Here is an 18,785-nt window from a genome sequence, read left to right as displayed (position 1 = left end):
TTAAAGTATTAAGCTATAGGTAGGGATAATGGTTTTGGTTTTGCATCATTTAGATGAAACCTTCTTAGTACATTCTTACAATAGTTATTTTGATTGATGCTTAGGGTTAATTCTTCTTTGTTTCTCAAGATATCAATCCCCAAGATCTTACTTGCCTAACCCAATTCCTTCATGTCAAACTCTCTCTTTAGAAGATCTTTAACATGAGTTCAGTCTTACTTGGACTTCTCTGCCAGTAGCATATCATCCACATATATGAGTAAGTCCTCTTTATCCTTATAGGAGGTTGTGTTCACATACACACATATGTCATAGGAGCTCCTTTTAAATCCAATGCTAGAGATATAGTCATTGAATCTTTTATACCAGCATCTTGGGGACTGCTTAAGTCTATAGATTGACTTATTGAGTAGGCAATAGAGATTTTCCTTCCCTTTGATTTCAAACCCTTTTGGTTGCTTCATATAGATTGTTTCTTCTAGATGTCCATGTAGAAAAGCAGTTTTTACATCTAGTTGATCTAGTTCTAAAGTGTCTTGAGCAACCATAGACAGTAGGAGTCTCATAGAAGTTTGTTTTAATCAATGGAAAAAATATCTCTGAGTAATCTATGTCCTCCCTTTGTGTGAACCCCTTAGCAACCAACCTTATTTTATACCTAAGTTTCTGATTTGGGTATACTTCTTCTTTGAGTTTGAATATCCATTTAGAAGCAATAGGCTTATACCCTTTAGGAAGAGGAGCCAAAGACCAGGTCTCATTCACATTTAGTGAATGCATTTCCTCATTCATGGCTTCAATCTGACTCCTTGCATTAGGACCACTTGTTGCCTCTTCAAAGGTAGTTAACCGGAGAGAACAAAATTCATACCAGTGTCATATAATTACTTCAGTAAGAGCTACAACAACATTATTAAGCACTAATTTCATATAGTTCATTTCAGTATACCTGGTTGGAGGAGTTATAATTATTCTTTGTCTATCCCTTACTAAGGCATATTAACTCAGATCAGATTACATATTATGGTTTCCACTTGTTCTCTTATTCCTTCCTCTTCTTCTTCTAAGTCACTGGGTAAGTTTGGCTCTATTGGTTGCTCAGTAGGTATCTCCACCTCAATTTCTGTGGTAGAGGTATCGAATTTATCCTCTGATATTTTCCCCTTTTGCATAAACATTTCTTCTTCTCTAAAAGTAATTTCTCTACTGATATTGAATCTTTTCTTAGATGGATGCCACATTTTAAAACCCTTAACTCCCTCAGTGAAGCCTAAAAACATATGCTTAGCGACACTTGCCTTCAACTTTCCCTTATTTTGGTGCACAAACCCCACACATCTAAATACCTTAAGATTATCTAGATTAGAAGGGTGATTATACCACTTTTTCTCAGGAGTAAGTAGCTTTAAAGATGTGTGTGGGCACCTATTTAGGGTGTATACGGTGTAGGTTGCAGCTTCTGCCCAAAAATTCACTTAAAATAGCATAAGATAGCAAACACCTTACCTTTTCCATTATAGTTTTATTTAGCCTCTCATCAACTCCATTCTATTGAGGTACGTACCTCATAGTCCTATGTCTTGTTATTCCATTCTCACTACAAAACTTATCAAAATCTTCATACAAAATTCAAGTCCATTATCAGTTCTAAAGTACTTTAACCTTTTAAATGTCTGAGTTTCTATCATTATTTTCCATTCTTTAAATTTTCCAAATACTTTCCTTAGTTTATAAAAACTATATCCAGCTTTTCCTAGAAAAATCATCTGTTAAGGTTAAAAAATACCTTGATCCACTAAGGCTTAGTGTAGGGGATGGTCCCCATAAGTCAGAATGAACATAGTCAAGTATTCCTTTGGTGGTATGCTGAGATTTTGTGAAACTCTGCCTGGTAACTTTCCCTAAAATGCAGTGTTCACTAATTCTTTTGGGTAGTATACTCTGCTTAGACAAAGCTTGCATCCCTTTAGCATTGATGTGAGACAATCTTTTGTGCCATAGGTCTGCTTCTATCAAAGTTGTTGTAGAAATAGCATAGGCTCTGGTCATCATTTCTACTCCTCTGAGAATATAAAGGTCATTTACCTTCTCATCAACCAAAACCACCTTCGAATCCTTGATAAATTCTAGGATTCCATTCTTTCCCCTGCATTCACTCCCAATGGAGTCTAGCATACCCAGAGATATCAAATTTCTCTTGAGTAAGGGTACATGTCTCACATGTCTAAGAAGCTTAACTGATCCATCTCTTTGTTTTAGGGATACTAAACCAATTCCCTTGTTCTCACAAACTTCATTATTCCCCACGTGCACCAATTCTCCATCCAAATCCTTGTAGTTATTGAACCAGGGTCTAAAAAGTGTCATGTGATAGATACAACCAGAGTCAAGTACCCAATCATGCTTCCTTAGAGGGTGGATATGGTTGGTTTTGTTTCTTGTAGAGGCTAAGGCATAAAAATAGATGTACGAACCTTCAACCACTGAGGCTTTAGGGTGTTTCCCTTTCTGATCCTTCTCTTTCTCTTGATTATTCTTTTTCAAACTATAACAATCTCTCACAAGATGTTCTTTCTTCTTACAGTAGTTACACCTCAGTTTAGTTTTAGGCTTGTGTTCTTCACTAGGCTGATGTTTGGCACCTTTAGAGTGGTTTTGCTTGTTCTTGCCTTTGACAAACAGTCTTTCTGCATTAGGTTGTTCCTTCTTGACAACCTGAAGCTTCAACTCTCTAGTTCTCAATTCTGAAATAATGGCATCATTGGTGATTGATTCTTTGCCATATTTCAAAGCATTCTTTTACCTCCTTATAAGCTTCTGGTAGAGAGTTCAACAAGATAAAAGCGTCATTTTCATCACCAATATTTTCACCAAGGCTCTTGAACTCAGAAACTATCTTCTTAAACTCGTCCAAATTGTCAGATAGTGTTTTAGCAAAATCCATATTGAATGTGAAGAATTTCTCTCTTAAAAAACATCTTGTTAGGTAGATCTCTTGTGGCATAAAGACCTTCTAGCTTGGTTCATATCTTATAGGTTGTGTCTTGGTCAATTACCTGTCTCATGATGTTGTCACTGAGGTTAAGGACTAGAGTTCCATAGTTGTTAGTTCCATATCTTCCCTTTCTTGAGCTGTTACACAGGTGGTAGTGTAGATGGATCTAAGAGGGCCTTGTGGGCTTTCTTTTGTCTGAGAATTACCTTAATTTTGGCTTTCCATAGGCTAAAACCGCCCTTTCTATCAAACTTCTCTATTTGGAATCTTGCAACAACCATTACTGATCTGAAATTAGACTTGAATCACCAAGAATTATCTTCGTGGAAATCTCGATGCTCCAAGAAATACTGACCTGATGATCTTTGTGCTCTGATACCAATTTTGTTAGGTTAATTCGTTATTTTACAGGCCCAAAGACTATTACACTGAAGCCCAAAGAAGCTGATGGAGATAAGCTTTACAAAGGAAAAAGTTGGCCAAAGAACTTGGCTGTGAATAAGCCATGATCCTTATGCTATCTATTCGCACGTGTAGAGTGGAGATGATGCCCTTAGTTGATCAGAGTGAGGGATTCCCATATCTCAATCATTTGGTAGGCAAAGATTTAGTCTCGTTCTTCAAACTCTCTCTTTCTCTCATAGCTTGTTGGTTAGCTAGGTTTTGAACTTTAATGGCGTTTTCTTTACTCTAATGCTTTGTTGAAATTTGTAAAGATGAAGTTAACAAATGAAAGATGAAGGGGAAGAAGATGAAGAACACAACAATTATGTGGTTCGGTAAGAGTGCCTACATCCACATGAAGGACCCTTTCCTTGATTCTTGAAAATTGTTTTGCAGTAGTTTTCTTTTTACAAAGTAATGAATGATGATTTCTATCTCATGCATGTAATAGTTCTGATTTTAGGTCTTTATAGTTCATACCTTTTATTAGTTACAAAAAAATGAAATATTGTTGTGTAAAAAGTATAAACTAGTCATTTTAATGTGTTGGAGTCAACTTCTTCACAAATGAATATTCCTGTATAGTTGGTAGAGTTATGCTCTTGCAATTCGATCATTGCAATTATGGGTTGGATATCTACTTCTTACAAGCGTAGTTAAGTAATTGTCATTCTGTAAGATCATAATAAAAACATAGTTTTTATTTTTCTTCTAAATGAATACGATATTTAAATTTTTTTACCGGAACATGATTAGTTTTTAAGGGTGTGTTTGGTATATGATAAAAGTAGAGAGTTGAGTTGGTAATTATTATCTGGAGAGTTATATTATCTGAGGAATTAAATTGTTTGTGTTTGTTGTGTAGAGTTGAGTTGAGTTAGTAATTATTGTCTGTGTTTGTTGTGCAGAGTTGAGTTGAGTTGAGTTGAAAGATCTGATGTAGTTTTTTTGTGAATGAGATTAGTTCTATTTTTTTCTGTTTGTTTTTTATTTCATTCTTTTATTTATTTATTTTTTTGTTTTATGCTTTGCTATTGTTGATTAATTTTCAAATATACACGTATTTTCTCAAATCATTTATGAAATAAACTGGACAATCTCAATTTTTTTTCTCAATTTGTAGAACATAATAGATTATTTTTCATATATTCTTTTCAAAAACTGTAATAATTCTAATTCTCTTCAATCGGTAAAACATACCAATAAAATATATTTTATATTACTGCTCAATTAATTGGTATATTGTATATCGTATGTATATATATTGAATGTTTGTATATATATTGAAGGTATATATATTTCATATTGAATGTTTGTATGTATATATATCCAAAACAAATTCACATATATATATGTTCTTTTCGATACTTATAATATTAGTTATATTTACAAACACAAAAAGTAAATGTATGCAAAAGTTATCATTCTTTTCGACATGACAGTCCATTGTCCATTTGCTATTATCCAAAAAACTATAAACAAAATTTAGGGGTGTGGTAAGTCTACATGTTTCTTTCTAGTAAACGGAGGCAGTACCTCTTCCGTGCGTGTTATGGTACTGCAAGGAAGCAATCTGTCTTCTGAATGTCTGTGACAACGAGGTCAATAAGGGTGACCTGATCATCTTCATCCAGGCCATCAATGTTGTATATGGCATTTACTACTTCCTTCCGACGCCCGAACTCCAGATCATACTTCTTCTTTTGCCACGATGCAAGTCTACCTATGTGTGTGCTCTGCATTTCAACAGTCGATCTCATGATGTCGATCATTTCAACTTGGAATGATGACCTCTTCCTCTTACTGCCTCGAGATGACTCAGCAGGTGCACTCGCTCTACCTGTAGATTGCTCTATTGGCTCTTCATTTATTTCATCTCGAATTAATGGTGATTCTGCTTGGCGAACCTCAAGGGTGTGACAGTCCTGTGATCCAAGTCAAATCTCATCTTCAAACTCTCCGAATGCATTCGTCGCCATCACGTATGGGTCTTCACTTGATTGCCCTACTACTCTATCTTTCCCAAATACGGTGGAGAGGTCATCGTAATATGGGAATGGCTTGTTCCATATCCCATTCGCATTGGGATGACTCTGCATTGATACACATACACATTATTAATATTTATATTATAACACGTATCCGTACATTTTTTTTCTAGAATCTTACCAGAACCCAAAGATCGAAAATCTCCCTCTCGACCTAGACACATTTGAACTTCTCATTCCAGCCAAACCCCGACTGACTTAACATCTCTGATACTGCGTTGTATTGTTTCTTCAGACTCTTCACCTTGCACTCAATGGTGTTCTGATTCTGCGCACCCGACACTTTCTCATGCAGAATTCACTCCAAGTGTTGTAGGTATCCTAGTCGAAACGTCCCATTATCGGACCTCCAACCGGTCTCCACCAAATACAATAGAGCTTCCACCAACTTAGCATCCTCCACCTTCGACCATATGTGTTTAGACCTCTTACCATTACCTGCCATTATGCTGCATGCATATGTTTGTTGAATGAAAAGATGCTATAAATTAAACACATGCACAAACAAAGGATAAACTGTTGAAATTATATGTTCCAATTTAACTTGTTCACACAGAGTCTTGGCACAGAACATTTTCACGACATTCTTGGAATGTTCCATAATTAAATTCCATTTAGTAGTAAAAGAAAAATAAGCAATGAACATTGAATAATCAGGCTCTTTGCCATTGAGTAAACATTTCGACCACTAAGTCATCCCTGAACTTGGTTCATTCCTCTGATGATTCAACAAATTCAATATGATTCTCATCAGGACCAACTGATGTAGAATTCTCCTCATCGAGTACGTCAAGCATTGCACTGATTCCCATCTCCCTTGTGATCAAGTTGTGAATAAGGCAACATACAGTTATTGTTCGATATTGGACTTGTATTGGGTAGAATGATTTTCCCCTAAGAATAGCTCACCGCCCCTTTAGCAACCCAAATGCTCGCTCGATAACGTTCCTTGTTGAAGAATGTTTCATGTTGAAAATTTCTCTTGCAGTTGTCGGTGCATTTCCTGCTCCACACCAATTGGAGAGAAGGTATCGTTCCCCTCTGTACGGCACCAAGAATCCTTCAGCGTTGGGGTATCCAGCATTACATAGGTAATAGTATCTTATACACGTTTTGAAATGTCATGCACATGTGTTGTGGCAGGTACGCATGTTTAAATAACGTATACGATTATTATAATACCCTTTGGAACCCCCAATCCAAACGGTCGTGAAACCGCATCCCTAAGAACCCTTGAATCGGCTACAGACCCTTCCCACCCTGGCAAAACGAAGACGAACTCCCCATTTTGATCACACACCACAAGAACGTTTGTGGTAATCTCTCCCTTTCTCGTCTTATATCGAGGTCAATCGACGACACTAACGTTCACTTTAATGTATGTGCTGTCTAATGCACCTAGACAATTCTGTTTCTCTCAAGTGATCATAATGAGTTAAAAAAAATCTATCGTTACATGCATATTTATGACGTATTCATATAAAAAACTGAGTACTTTTTGTACCTGAAACCACTTCCATCTTCCATCGGTGCTTGTATTTGTGATCGGTTTTGGTTTTCTTAACAAAACAGTGTGAAGTTGTAAGAATGCCTTAAGAACTGCGTTGAAATATCTCGAAACTGTCTCACCAGACCTCGAAAAGTTTCTGCGTACCACTTGATTCTTGACATCATGTGCAAGAATGTGTAGGAATATCACAACCATCTCTTCGACTTCCATACATCTTGTTGGTTCCAAACAACCAGTCGACCGTAGCATATTACATAGAATCGTAAAGGTACGTCTATCCATTCGGGTGCTTTTAGGATATGCCAAGTCACTCTCGTAAATTAGGCGAAAGAAGGTCAACTGCCTAATGCAGTACCTAGCATATGTCGGTTATCTCTCTATCCTTCGATAGTTGTTCAATAACGTGGTTAGTGTTATGAACAACTATATTTGAGAGTGCGAAAAAATTCTCATGATCGAAAAGAGATCTTAAACAGTATCCATCTTTATAGGGAAAGGGATACACAAGTTGTTCCTGAAAAGGTAAGGTATTTGGCAAATTATGTTTCATGATTAAGAAAGAATAGCAAACGATGTCAAGCATCGGTATTGGGCATATTGGGTTATAGTTTAGATTTATGGTGTTATTTCCCAATGTACCTATAATAATCTAAAAGTACATGTTTTCAAGGGCTTAGTGGGTTTTTTTTCCTAAGGATAGGGTTGAGGGTATTTTAGTTAAGTCTTTTTAAGGGCCTAGTGGGTTCTTTTCTTTTCTTTTTTTTTTTTTAAGGGCCCAATGTACCAATAGTAATCTAAACTTGTCATAATTCTAGTTCCTAGGACAACAAATTTTCACCGAAAGATGTGTTAAAACGATATATATAGAAAAAAAAATATGCATTTTTCCATATTTTCAAAACTTGGTGAACCGATTGTATGAATATTGGTGTGCAATATTTTTTTAATTCTTATGTCACCAATTAGAAACTATATTTTTCAAAAATTAAACATTGGTTATAATATTAATACCATCGTTTCATTACAATTACATAATTTAAAAAAAAAAATCAATTTTGATTGTGAAACGATAGTAAGACATACTAAAATTAATCTTGAAACTAGCTTGATAATAACACACCAAAATGTATAGAATATGATCTTAGTGAAGCTGGAAAAAAAAAAAAAAAAGAATTGAAATGAACGTACTATTAGATAAAAAAAAATTACATAACAATACTATTTCACCCATAATTCATAAAAAAATTGAGAAGTATCAGAGGAGGTGAAAAATAATGAGGATCTCGATGATCCTCATTGTTTTTCACCCATTGAAATGAACGTATTATTAGATAAATAAAATTACATAACAGTACTATTTCACCCATAATTCATAAAAAATTTGAGAAGTATCAGAGGAGGTATGAGCGAGATCCCCCTCATGAGCGAGATCCTCATTGTTTTTCACCTATTGAAATGAACTTATTATTAGATAAAAAAAAATTACATAATAGTACTATTTCACCCATAATTCATAAAAAAATTTGAGAAGTATCAGACTAAAAAATATAATGTCGCCAACCATTAATAAAAAAATTTGTGAACTAGTATTTCAAAAAAAAAATGTGACCAACAATTAACAAATAACATATTTCCATAAAAAAAAATAAGTCCTAAAAAAGGGAGATACTCTTAACCTCAAAATAACAAACCTCCTCAAACTAATTAGGAATGATTTGTGCAATTAGTTTGGACACCACAAGAAACACAAAATAATGATAGTTATATTAGAAATAAAATAAAATAAATTGAACTAAGAAGTAACCAATAAAAAAAATTGAACTAAAGAGTAACCAATAAAAGCATACCTTTTTTAGTGGAGAAAGACTGTGGAAATATGAAATGTGGAAAAAGGGAGTGGAAATATAGTGGAGAAAGACTGTGGAAATATAAAACATATGAGTAGGAAGTCATCTATAAATAGAAGAGGGAGAAAGAAGTGGTTGTTGGAGAGAGTTGGGTGCATTTATTAAAGAGTGAAATTAATTTAACCTCATTAATTAAAGAGTGAAATTAATTTGAGTGTTAGTTGAAAGTAAGTAGCAGCCACGTTGGTAGTAAAGTCAAGTAAATAGAAATAGTAAAGTCAAGTAAATAGAAATAACATATTTCCATTAAAAAAAAAAACGAGGATCTCGCTCATGAGGATCTTCATGAGCGAGACCTCATTTCTAGCGAGATTTTCTTCTAGAGCGAGATCCTCATCACAAAATTAGCGAGATTCGGCCCACATTTCTAGCGAGATTTCCTTCTAGAGCGAGATCCTCATCACAAAATTAGCGAGATTCGGCCCAAATTTCTAGCGAGATCCTCATCACAAAATTAGCGAGATTGGGGCCCACATCTTAGCGAGATTTCCTTCTAGAGCGAGATCCTCATCACAAAATTAGCGAGATTGGGCCCACATTTCTAGCGAGATTCCTTCTAAAGTGAGATCCTCATCACAAAATTAGCGAGATTGGGCCCACATTTCTAGCGAGATTTCCTTCTAAAGGATCTCACATTTCTTCGAGATTTCCTTCCAGAGCGAGATCCTCATCACAAAATTAGCGAGATTGGGCCCACATTTCTAGCGAGATTGCCTTCCAGAGCGAGATCCTCATCAACAAAATTATCGAGATTGAGCCCACATTTCTAGCGAGATTTCCTTCCAGAGCAAGATCCTCATCACAAAATTAGCGAGATTCGGCCCACATTTCTAGCGAATCCTCATTCAAAATTAGCGAGATTCGGCCCACATTTCTAGCGAAACTTTCTTCCAGAGCGAGATCCTCATCACAAAATTAGCGCGATTCGGTCCACATTTCTAGCGAGATTTCCTTCCAGAGCGAGATCCTCATCACAAAATTAGCGAGATTCAGCCCACATTTCTAGCGAGATTTCCTTCTAGAGCGAGATTTTCGTCATAAAATTAGCGAGATTTCACTTGTCCAGGGTTGAAGTTTCGACTTATGTACAACCCTTTATACATATTGTTTCCAAGTTTTTTTTTTGTTTGTTGAGTTATGTATGTCGAAACTTCAACCTACGACAACCCTAATATACATATTGTTTCCAAGTTTTTCTTTGTTTGTCAAGTTCTGAACGTTCGACATCTACATTAATCCAATCCTCAACCCTCGACTTCTAGCAAAACAACAATATTTCTCTGATATAAAAGGTCTAATATTTCTCTAATATAATAAGTTTTGAAAACAACTATATGAATATAAAAAGTCCTAGTTTTGAGGGGATAAAAAAGGAGAGTTTTGAGTGGGTAAAAAAGGGATTTTAATAATCCATAGGTTTTCTTTATGGGCTTAACAAACCTGAATAATAAATACCTACTCAACTCAACTCATACCCATTTATCAAACACCCCTAAATGAAATAGACATGTCTATGAAACATAGACTACCTACATCTTGTCAAAAAGACCTTATATGAAATTCACTATTCCTTGGATTGGTTTTGGGCCTTTCTTACTGCCCATAATTGTAACAAATGGAAAAAGTAAGTCAGAGATCTTTTAGATATTTTCTCCAATTTTAAAATCTTAGCAACCAGAGCTTATTACTAAAATTCTATGACAAAAAGAAAAAGTAATTTTTACCCAAATTAAAAAAAAAAAAAATCTCTTCTATCTCCTTTATACTTGAAATTAAAATTAATTTAGGCTTTATTTGTTAACCATTTCTGTTTTGATTTTTTATTTTTAAAAATTAAGATGTTTTCTCTCAATTTTTTACAATGATTTATATCTTTTTTTAGTAAAAGAGTTGAATTATTAGCCAACTTCCCAAAACAAAAACGAGTTTTTTAAAAATTATTTTTTTTAGTTTTTAAAATTTGGTTTGGTTTTAAAACTACTTTTAAAATATAGCCAACAAAACTTGAAAACTAATGGATGGAAGTGGGATTTGTGAACTTAATTTTTAAAAAATCAGGAAGTATCATTAAGACATCATCATTTTCCTTCACCATTTCATCCACGGTGGCTTCAGATGACATCCAAAACAAAGGAGATCAGAAAATGCGTCATCAATTTTCAACTTTTTCACTAAAAATTATAAAATATAGTTTTATTAGGAACATTTCAATAAGTGTGTATATATATATATGCATATTCAGTTATTCATTATATGGGTTTATAAATAACTCATCTCGGTTTCATTCTAAAGTTGGAAGCCTTATGAATTCAATCAAATTCAGAACATTCAAGAATTAATGACCAAAATTAAGGCATAGAAATTCAACTAATTTCAAAGTGGGATAAACATTCAAGAAAGAATGTAGTTCAGATGCTTAGGCACATTTCAACTCACAATGAACTTGTAATTATTTTGGCTCTCTTTCCCCATAGAAATTGCTTCTGATATGTCAACAATTCAAGCAGCTTTGAAAAGGAATTAGCTTAAGCTCTGTTTGGAGATACATATTTGTTGTTCAGCTTTAGTGGGCTGCATCTTCTTCCTCACAAAACTTTGTATATTCCTTTGGACCAAACAAGGAATCTAATTCAGCTGGATTGCTTGGCTTCACTTTTATCATCCATCCCCCTTCATATGGACTTGAATTGATCTTCATTTCATGAACATGGAAGTAAATAAATCAATAATATACTTGTTATGACAGAAACAAAATAGACAAGCAAAGAATAAAGAACAAGAAGAAATCGGCACAGAAATTTATGTGGTTCACTAATAGTGTGTTAGCTATGTCCACGGTAAGGAAGAAAGCAGTTTATTATTAGAGAGAATATCATATAATACAAACAATAGAGATATACTAGGATTAGAGAGATTATATATAGCACCTCTCTAAACCCTAGGCCAAAAAACATAAATAACGCATGTAAAAATAGAAATTAGGTTTTGGGGTGTTACCCTGAGCCCCCACCCATCTTGTTGATCGGACAATGAGAACTCGTGCATGGTTATTCAGGACACCAAGTAACAGATTCAAGACATTCCAACAATACTACATTGAGACTAAATTTACCATATCTTTTTGTAACATGTAATTTCTGGGCTCTTCTTGGTTTCATTTTAGTCTCTGTAACTTTGTCTACGCAATAACCTAATCCATATGTTAAATATCTAATTACCTAGTAACTAAGTACATATATTAGATTAAGTACATTGAGAAAAAGCACATGAATCAAAATGAAACAGACAGAAAACTCACAAATGAAATATTAAAGTTAGCAGAATACGGGACTCGGAACCGTGATTTGTTTATCAAGCAAATGTAGAGTCCAAGGACTTGGCAAAAAGAATATGAGAATTTGGAATTACCAAACCAGGGGATTCCTTAAGCTGTGGGTTAACTTCAACAATCTCACCAGAGATTGGGGAGTTGATATCACTGGTTGCTTTCACACTCTCCACAGCTCCAAAGCTCTTACCTTGAGAAACTGAACCGCCTGATTCTGGCAGATCCACAAACACCACTTCTCCCAAATGATCCTGTGAAGATGCATGAGAACAAAACGCTTCCAACCCAAGATTGTGTACAAGTATAAATGCAAAGTTTCTAAAATGAAGCGATGTAAAAGTTGTTATAACAAAAGCTTGAATCAGTTTCAATGGCAAAATGGAGAAACAGCACAAGGAATCTTGTAACTATCGAGTTTCCTTATCCAAACAGCATTCCAAAATTTAGGTAAAATTATAAGCTCAGCACTTGGGCTAATTAGTTCTGTATTTTAAAAAGTTTTTCATGAGTCTCAAAATTTTCAATTTTAGTCTAATATGGCCCAACAATTAAACCTGACACTAACACAACCCTTCCAACCTATCACGTCATTAAAAACTTTCTAAAGAACTTAAAAGATTTATTATAAACTTTTCAAATAACGAGACTAAATAGACACAATTCTAAAAGTTCATGGCTCAAACTTAGAATTTCACCTAAAATTCAGGCAAACAAGAGTTACATTATTTGGAAAATGATCAATTTCATGGAAAAAAAGAGAGAGAACCTGAGCATGGTCAGTGATGCCAACGGTAGCAACAGAGCCTTCATGCTTCACCCACTCATGCGAAGAAGCGTACTTCAGCCCATCCAAAACTGCAAAACCAACCAAAAAGCGTTACAAATTAAAAATAAAACAACCCCTCTTTTATCATACCCAGATTAAAAATAAGTAAATAAACAAATAAACATAATTGAGAATCATACAACCCAACAGCACAAAAACGGTACCCGAGTGTAAAAAACAAACTCAAAGTTCACAGAGACATTTACACAAACAGTTTGCATGCAAAATAAGAAATGGCAAAAAAACTACCCGTGGAGAAGCATCTGGAGAGAGAGAATGAAGGAGAGAGATGGGTTTTTGACGAAGATGAGAGTCTGAGTGCATTGGCAGTAGAAGAAGCCCACATTCTAAGAGCCATGGCTTTTTTTTTTCTCCTTTCGTTTAATTTGCTCTGTTTTGTTCTTCTTCTTCTTCCTCTGTTTTGCTATCAGCAAAGAATAAAAGAAAGTTTTGAAATTTTTGATTCACGCTTTATCTTCGATGGATGGTGGGCAGTGACTGCCTAATCTATAAACTGCTTTTTTTTTTTCTTTTTTTTTTCTCATATTTTTTCTTTGTTCGAGTGATTTTCACTCTTTTTTCTTCCATATCATCATCATCATCTGAAGAGCTATGGCCTGATAATGACCCCATGATAATGGTATATGATATTAAATTTTCACCAATATTTTCAACAATTCACTAAATACAAGGGTTGATAATAAATTAGAATAAATAGTTAATAAATAAATAATAGAAAGTTAAAATATCATCTTGATCCTCGATCTTGGAGTTTACTTAAAATTAGTGTATGTACTTTCAATACATCTTATTTTTTAATCTCTACGACAAATTTATTGTTGATTATTTCAAAAATATTTGATTATCTTTTACCATTTATATTATAAAAATTGGAAACATTTCAAATATTGTATTTTCCATTAAAAATACTATTTTTATTAGACTGAGTATAACAAGCCAACAACAATCATAACTCACTACTCTCGAAAGAAGGAGAAAATACTATCTAGACAATATTTTCATCTTAATCTTTCTCTCTCAAAGTAAATTCATCTTGATGACTTTGAAGCTTGTTCTCATTTTTTATTTGTCATGTGGGTTCTGCATAGATTGTTCTCGAATGTGGATTTGTCTTGAGGATTTTACAACTTATTCTCGAAGTTATGGTTCTTGAGTTTGGAAATTATCTGAGATTTGAAGTGATTTTGGGTTTCAAAATGTGTGTTTAATTCTCAATAGTTTGGAGAATGTTATGTTTTCTAAATTCTCTCTAGAATTTCCTTTAGTGTCTTTGACTTCCACTCGTGATCTTCTGAGGTTTTGATTCCATTAATTTTAGATAGTCTTTTGATATTTTGAAAGTATTTTGAGCCTCGATCTTAATCTTTAAAGAACAAAAATAGATCTTCAAGAGAGATACACTCTTCAGAACTTCAAAGCTTTACAGTCTTCTAGTCTTTAGAGTTTCAAGAGAATTATATTATCAAATAGTAAGTGCTCCAATTTTTGAAACTTTAGGGGCCGTTTGATTTAAGGTTTCCTAGATGTATGAGAATAAAGGATGCTTGGAAATGTCTGGTAATTAAAGATGGCCGTGTTTGGTTGTATATCATAATGCTATCAGAATTTTATGAACAAAAATTGTGTTTGCATTTATTTTATGAAATTAAGCATGAAAATTTTATTATAATTTTCGTAGATTAATAAATTAAAGAATAAATAACATTCAATATATCGATAAAAAAAAATTAATTAATTATGAATCATTAATAGTTTTAATTATTAATATTTAAAAGTTGAGTAATTTATAATTAAAAGTAACCAATTAATATATTTAATGAACGTCATACTAATTATAATTTAGGAGTTAATCATTTTTATAATTAATTAAGCTAGAAATTAGTAATTTTAGTTTTAATTAAATAATATAAAAAAATATAATCGATATATTATATAAAAATTGAAAAAATAGATAAAATATGATTTATTAATAAAGAATAATAATTGTTTTGTAAATATGATATGCTAATAATAAATGGAGTAATAAAAAATAATAACAATAAATAATTAATTTATTATAAATAATCAATAATGATTATATGTCCATAATGAATGATCAAATTAAATTACTCTCCATAAATAATTATTTGATTATTAAAAAAAATAATAAAGTAATAAATTATAATTATTGGGAAAAAATGAAGTTTTATACTAACTAAATTTAAATAATTTTAGTTTACTAATTAAATATATTTAAGATATTGTTGGGTAATAAATTAATAATTTCGTAAAAAAATAACTCTATTCATTTAATAAATTTTTATTATAAAAATAAGTTAAGTAAATATTTTATTAGATTTAGTGTTGATTTATTAAAAATAAATATTTATATAATTTTTGTTAAATTAATATTAATTATTTAACTATATTCAAAGTGAACTATATATAAAATGAAAAACAGAGGGAGAGAGAAAAAGAAAAAATCCAAAGTATTAGAAAGAAATCGACAACATTGTCGGTAGAAATGAAGGTATCTAGGAATAACTTATTCCAGGTAAAATTTTATATTCCCGAATAATGAATTGAAAAAAGTGAAACAAATATGAGATTTGGATGCTCGTTTCATTTCTCATGGAAAAAACTCTCCAACTAAAGATTCAAGGTTTAGGTACTCAATACATCCAATCCTCTTCCATAAACTTAAAGGCAAGACTCCCTAGGTGAAGGGGCTTACATGGGCTTGGATCTAGTTTTTTTGGGCCCATAATTAAGTTGGGTTTGGACTTAGTTTTTTTTAAAAGAAAAAAATTGTAGGAAATGGCCACATTTTTTCCTCCCATTTTTACCCTATGGTGACTTTAATCCCAAATTTCTTCTCCTAAAATTTTGTTTTTTAAATTTCATTTTCCACCCTTTTAAATCTTATTTTTCATTTATGAAATCAGTTTTTTTTCAAAATTCTTATCATATCTTCCCACATTATAAATTCAATTACAATTTTTTAAGATCTACTAATATGTATGTAGCAACCTTAACCACCTTTCTATATTATGTCGTTTATTTACAACATCAACATTCTATACCTACATGTTTTACAAGTTTTTGTGCATGATAATCCTACAAATAGAGATTGTAAATGTCAAGTTGTGTCTCGAGAAAAGTTGCTAAAATCTCTACGTAAATTATTCACACATCTTTCTAAAACAAGCAAAATTGGAGAATTGAAGAGTATGGAAGACAACTTTCAAACCCTAACGAGAGAAGTTACCAATGGAAGGGATTGGAGCCATCCATTGCAAAAATTTGAAGCAACCCCTCTTAGAAGTCAATAAACATGAAATAATTTCGCAATTTCTCATGTAGTGGAGGAGTAGCATGTAGTTATTGGCCATATTAATTGTCATATTTACAGATTGAGGAGCTATTATGAGAAAATTAGAAGTGAATAATGTTCTCTTATTCAGTAATAATGGAGAAACTCTCGTCTATCGAGTTTTAACTGCTTTGATTGAGAAAACTCAGGTGGAGAAAGTTATTTTTCGATGTATATATAATATTTACAAATAAATACTATGTATTATATATATATACACTTTACTAGGAACATTGCCCAGGTAGAAGAGATTATTTGTATTATATATACACTTTAATTACATAAAAAAAAAATACAATGTACTTAGCTAGAAAGTTATCCCGTAGAGGGGATTATGTGTTTATTTATATACATCAAATTTGTTTGATAGGTTATGCAAGTGTTCTCCGAATGGACATTGCTTGATAATGAAGATGTATTACAATGTATTTACATGGCTTAGTCTAAGGAACATTAAATTATTTTTTAGTATGTGTGTCAAAATGTGACAAATATTTTAATTGTTTATAGGTAGAAAGTATTTGTTAACACTTACTTAGAGTCCGAGTGTGAAACTTAATAAATTCATAATTAGAGGTTATTTAGAAAAAATTATTGGTTGAATGTCTGCCCCCGAACTCTCCCTTTTTTCAATATGATGTATTTTCATGACTCAACAAAGATTTTAGCAGTTAATTAAGTTCAATTATCTATGGGGTTTCTTTTTTTAGTACATTGTATTTTAGTATTTATATGACTCAAACAAATATTTTAACCGTTTTATTTGTGTGGTTAGCTCGATCTCGATAGGTACTTATTTTTTAAAGGAAATATAATGTATATGATGTGATTTAAAAAGTTGGTAGAAAATTAAACGCCTCTTTTGCCTTGTTGCTTCTCATACTTATACCGGGTTTTTTTTTTTTTAAGGAAAACATTTTTTTAGTTTGTTGAACTATTATATGAATTGGAGGTGTTTTCATACTTTTTAGTCCAGTTGTTTATATTCTATATATTATTTTTAGTTTATTAGATTTGTTTTTAAAATACACCATAATCATAGCAATTTTATTTGAGGTAAATCTGACCATTTATAGATTTTAAAATCTAATAGATTTAATAATTTGGTATTTTCTAAGTTTACATAGTTTTAGTCATTTTTCAAAAATATCATCCTATTTTAACCATTTATCCAGTCGACTCTTTCTTTTTTCCACTTTTCTACCGCGAACATGAATCAGATTGACCTTGGACCCGATCAATTTAATTTACAATTTATAGCAAACTTAGTTATTGGCCAATTAATCAATTGTGTGCCTCATTACCATTAAATTCGACCAATTTTGTTGTTATGATCAAATGACCAGAAAGAAGACACATGATATTTCAATCTACAACACATATCTTGAAATTAGTCCAAATTTAATAATTTGTAATTTCGACATTAATTTGAGAGATGACATGGTGATATGTGAATGATCCAAAATTTATCATTCAACATAGCAATCATCATTTCCATATCCATTAGAAAATAAATAGAATCCCTCTCAATTTAAGATTTTCCCTATTATCCTCTTGAAATATATAATTATTTCGTTGGAGGATAAATTTTTAGCAATCAAAATTCACCACATTCATCACAAAAAAAGTCTCATTTTATTAAATTTATGGACAATTAAGAATTAATATTTGCCCTAAAATAAAGTTTGGAGACCAAACAAATGACAAATTAGAAAATGTCACCTTTCTTTTTTCTGGTCATCTGATCACAATAATTAAAGTTGGACCACGATCGATAATTTGGTCGGTAAGTCACTTATGTCTAAAGTCCAATCCAATTCAATCTCATAGTGAAAAATTGGTTCAAAGAAAAGGTTAGACCTAGGAAAAACTTTGGCACAAACCCAAGTCCAATTGTTGGCTCAAAAGAAAATGATGCCCAGGCCCACAAAATTCTATAAACATAATCTTTTTCCTTCATTGTAGAGGTGGAGAAAAATAAAAAACTAGAGCTCTAAAGATTCGAGGAATCTTATGAAGCTCTAAAGATTAGAAGACTAAAACTTCAAAATTCCAAAGAGTGATATGAAAACTGAAACTTAGAGCTATTTACACAAAATATTGGAATGTCTTGAATTCGTTTGTTGACGCTTCAAACAACAAAGTATTGGGATTTCGCTATTTAACATATTTATTTATTTGTGGTTATTTACGATTATAACCCTAGGGTTTAGAGTAGTGTGCTATATAAACTCTCTAACTCTAAGATGCCGTTTGTGTATTCAGAAAAACATTCTCTTTCATAATACTGTTCTCTCTCTATCTATGGACATAATTAACCTATCGTTAATAAATCATATAAATTTATATGTTGA

At 32.4% G+C, this 18,785-nt stretch overlaps 1 protein-coding gene across 1 annotated transcript; it reads right to left on the bottom strand.

Moving 5' to 3' along the window:
• Nucleotides 1-11,212: 11,212 nt before the first annotated feature.
• LOC120069266 (glycine cleavage system H protein, mitochondrial) lies at nt 11,213-13,546 on the bottom strand. The gene is made up of 4 exons (XM_039020988.1): nt 13,308-13,546; nt 12,999-13,087; nt 12,313-12,483; nt 11,213-11,596 (listed from the first exon to the last, which is right to left on the bottom strand). Exons 1-4 carry the CDS (start codon nt 13,414-13,416, stop codon nt 11,468-11,470), a joined length of 498 nt encoding a protein of 165 aa, XP_038876916.1. The 5' UTR covers nt 13,417-13,546; the 3' UTR covers nt 11,213-11,467.
• Nucleotides 13,547-18,785: the final 5,239 nt, after the last annotated feature.

The sequence above is a fragment of the Benincasa hispida genome, unplaced genomic scaffold, assembly GCF_009727055.1.
Source record: "Benincasa hispida cultivar B227 unplaced genomic scaffold, ASM972705v1 Contig298, whole genome shotgun sequence".
NCBI classification, from domain to species: Eukaryota; Viridiplantae; Streptophyta; class Magnoliopsida; order Cucurbitales; family Cucurbitaceae; genus Benincasa; species Benincasa hispida.
This window is presented reverse-complemented; position numbering and strand designations above follow the sequence as displayed.

Excerpts from the sequence above, each read along its gene's own strand:
- LOC120069266 (XM_039020988.1), bottom strand. The coding sequence starts at position 13,416 with ATGGCTCTTAGAATGTGGGCTTCTTCTACTGCCAATGCACTCAGACTC. Across the intron at positions 13,088-13,307 it reads CTCCAGATGCTTCTCCACGG|TTTTGGATGGGCTGAAGTAC; the intron begins GTAGTTTTTTTG and ends TTGGTTTTGCAG. Across the intron at positions 11,597-12,312 it reads TTAAGGAATCCCCTGGTTTG|ATCAATTCAAGTCCATATGA; the intron begins GTAATTCCAAAT and ends CATGAAATGAAG.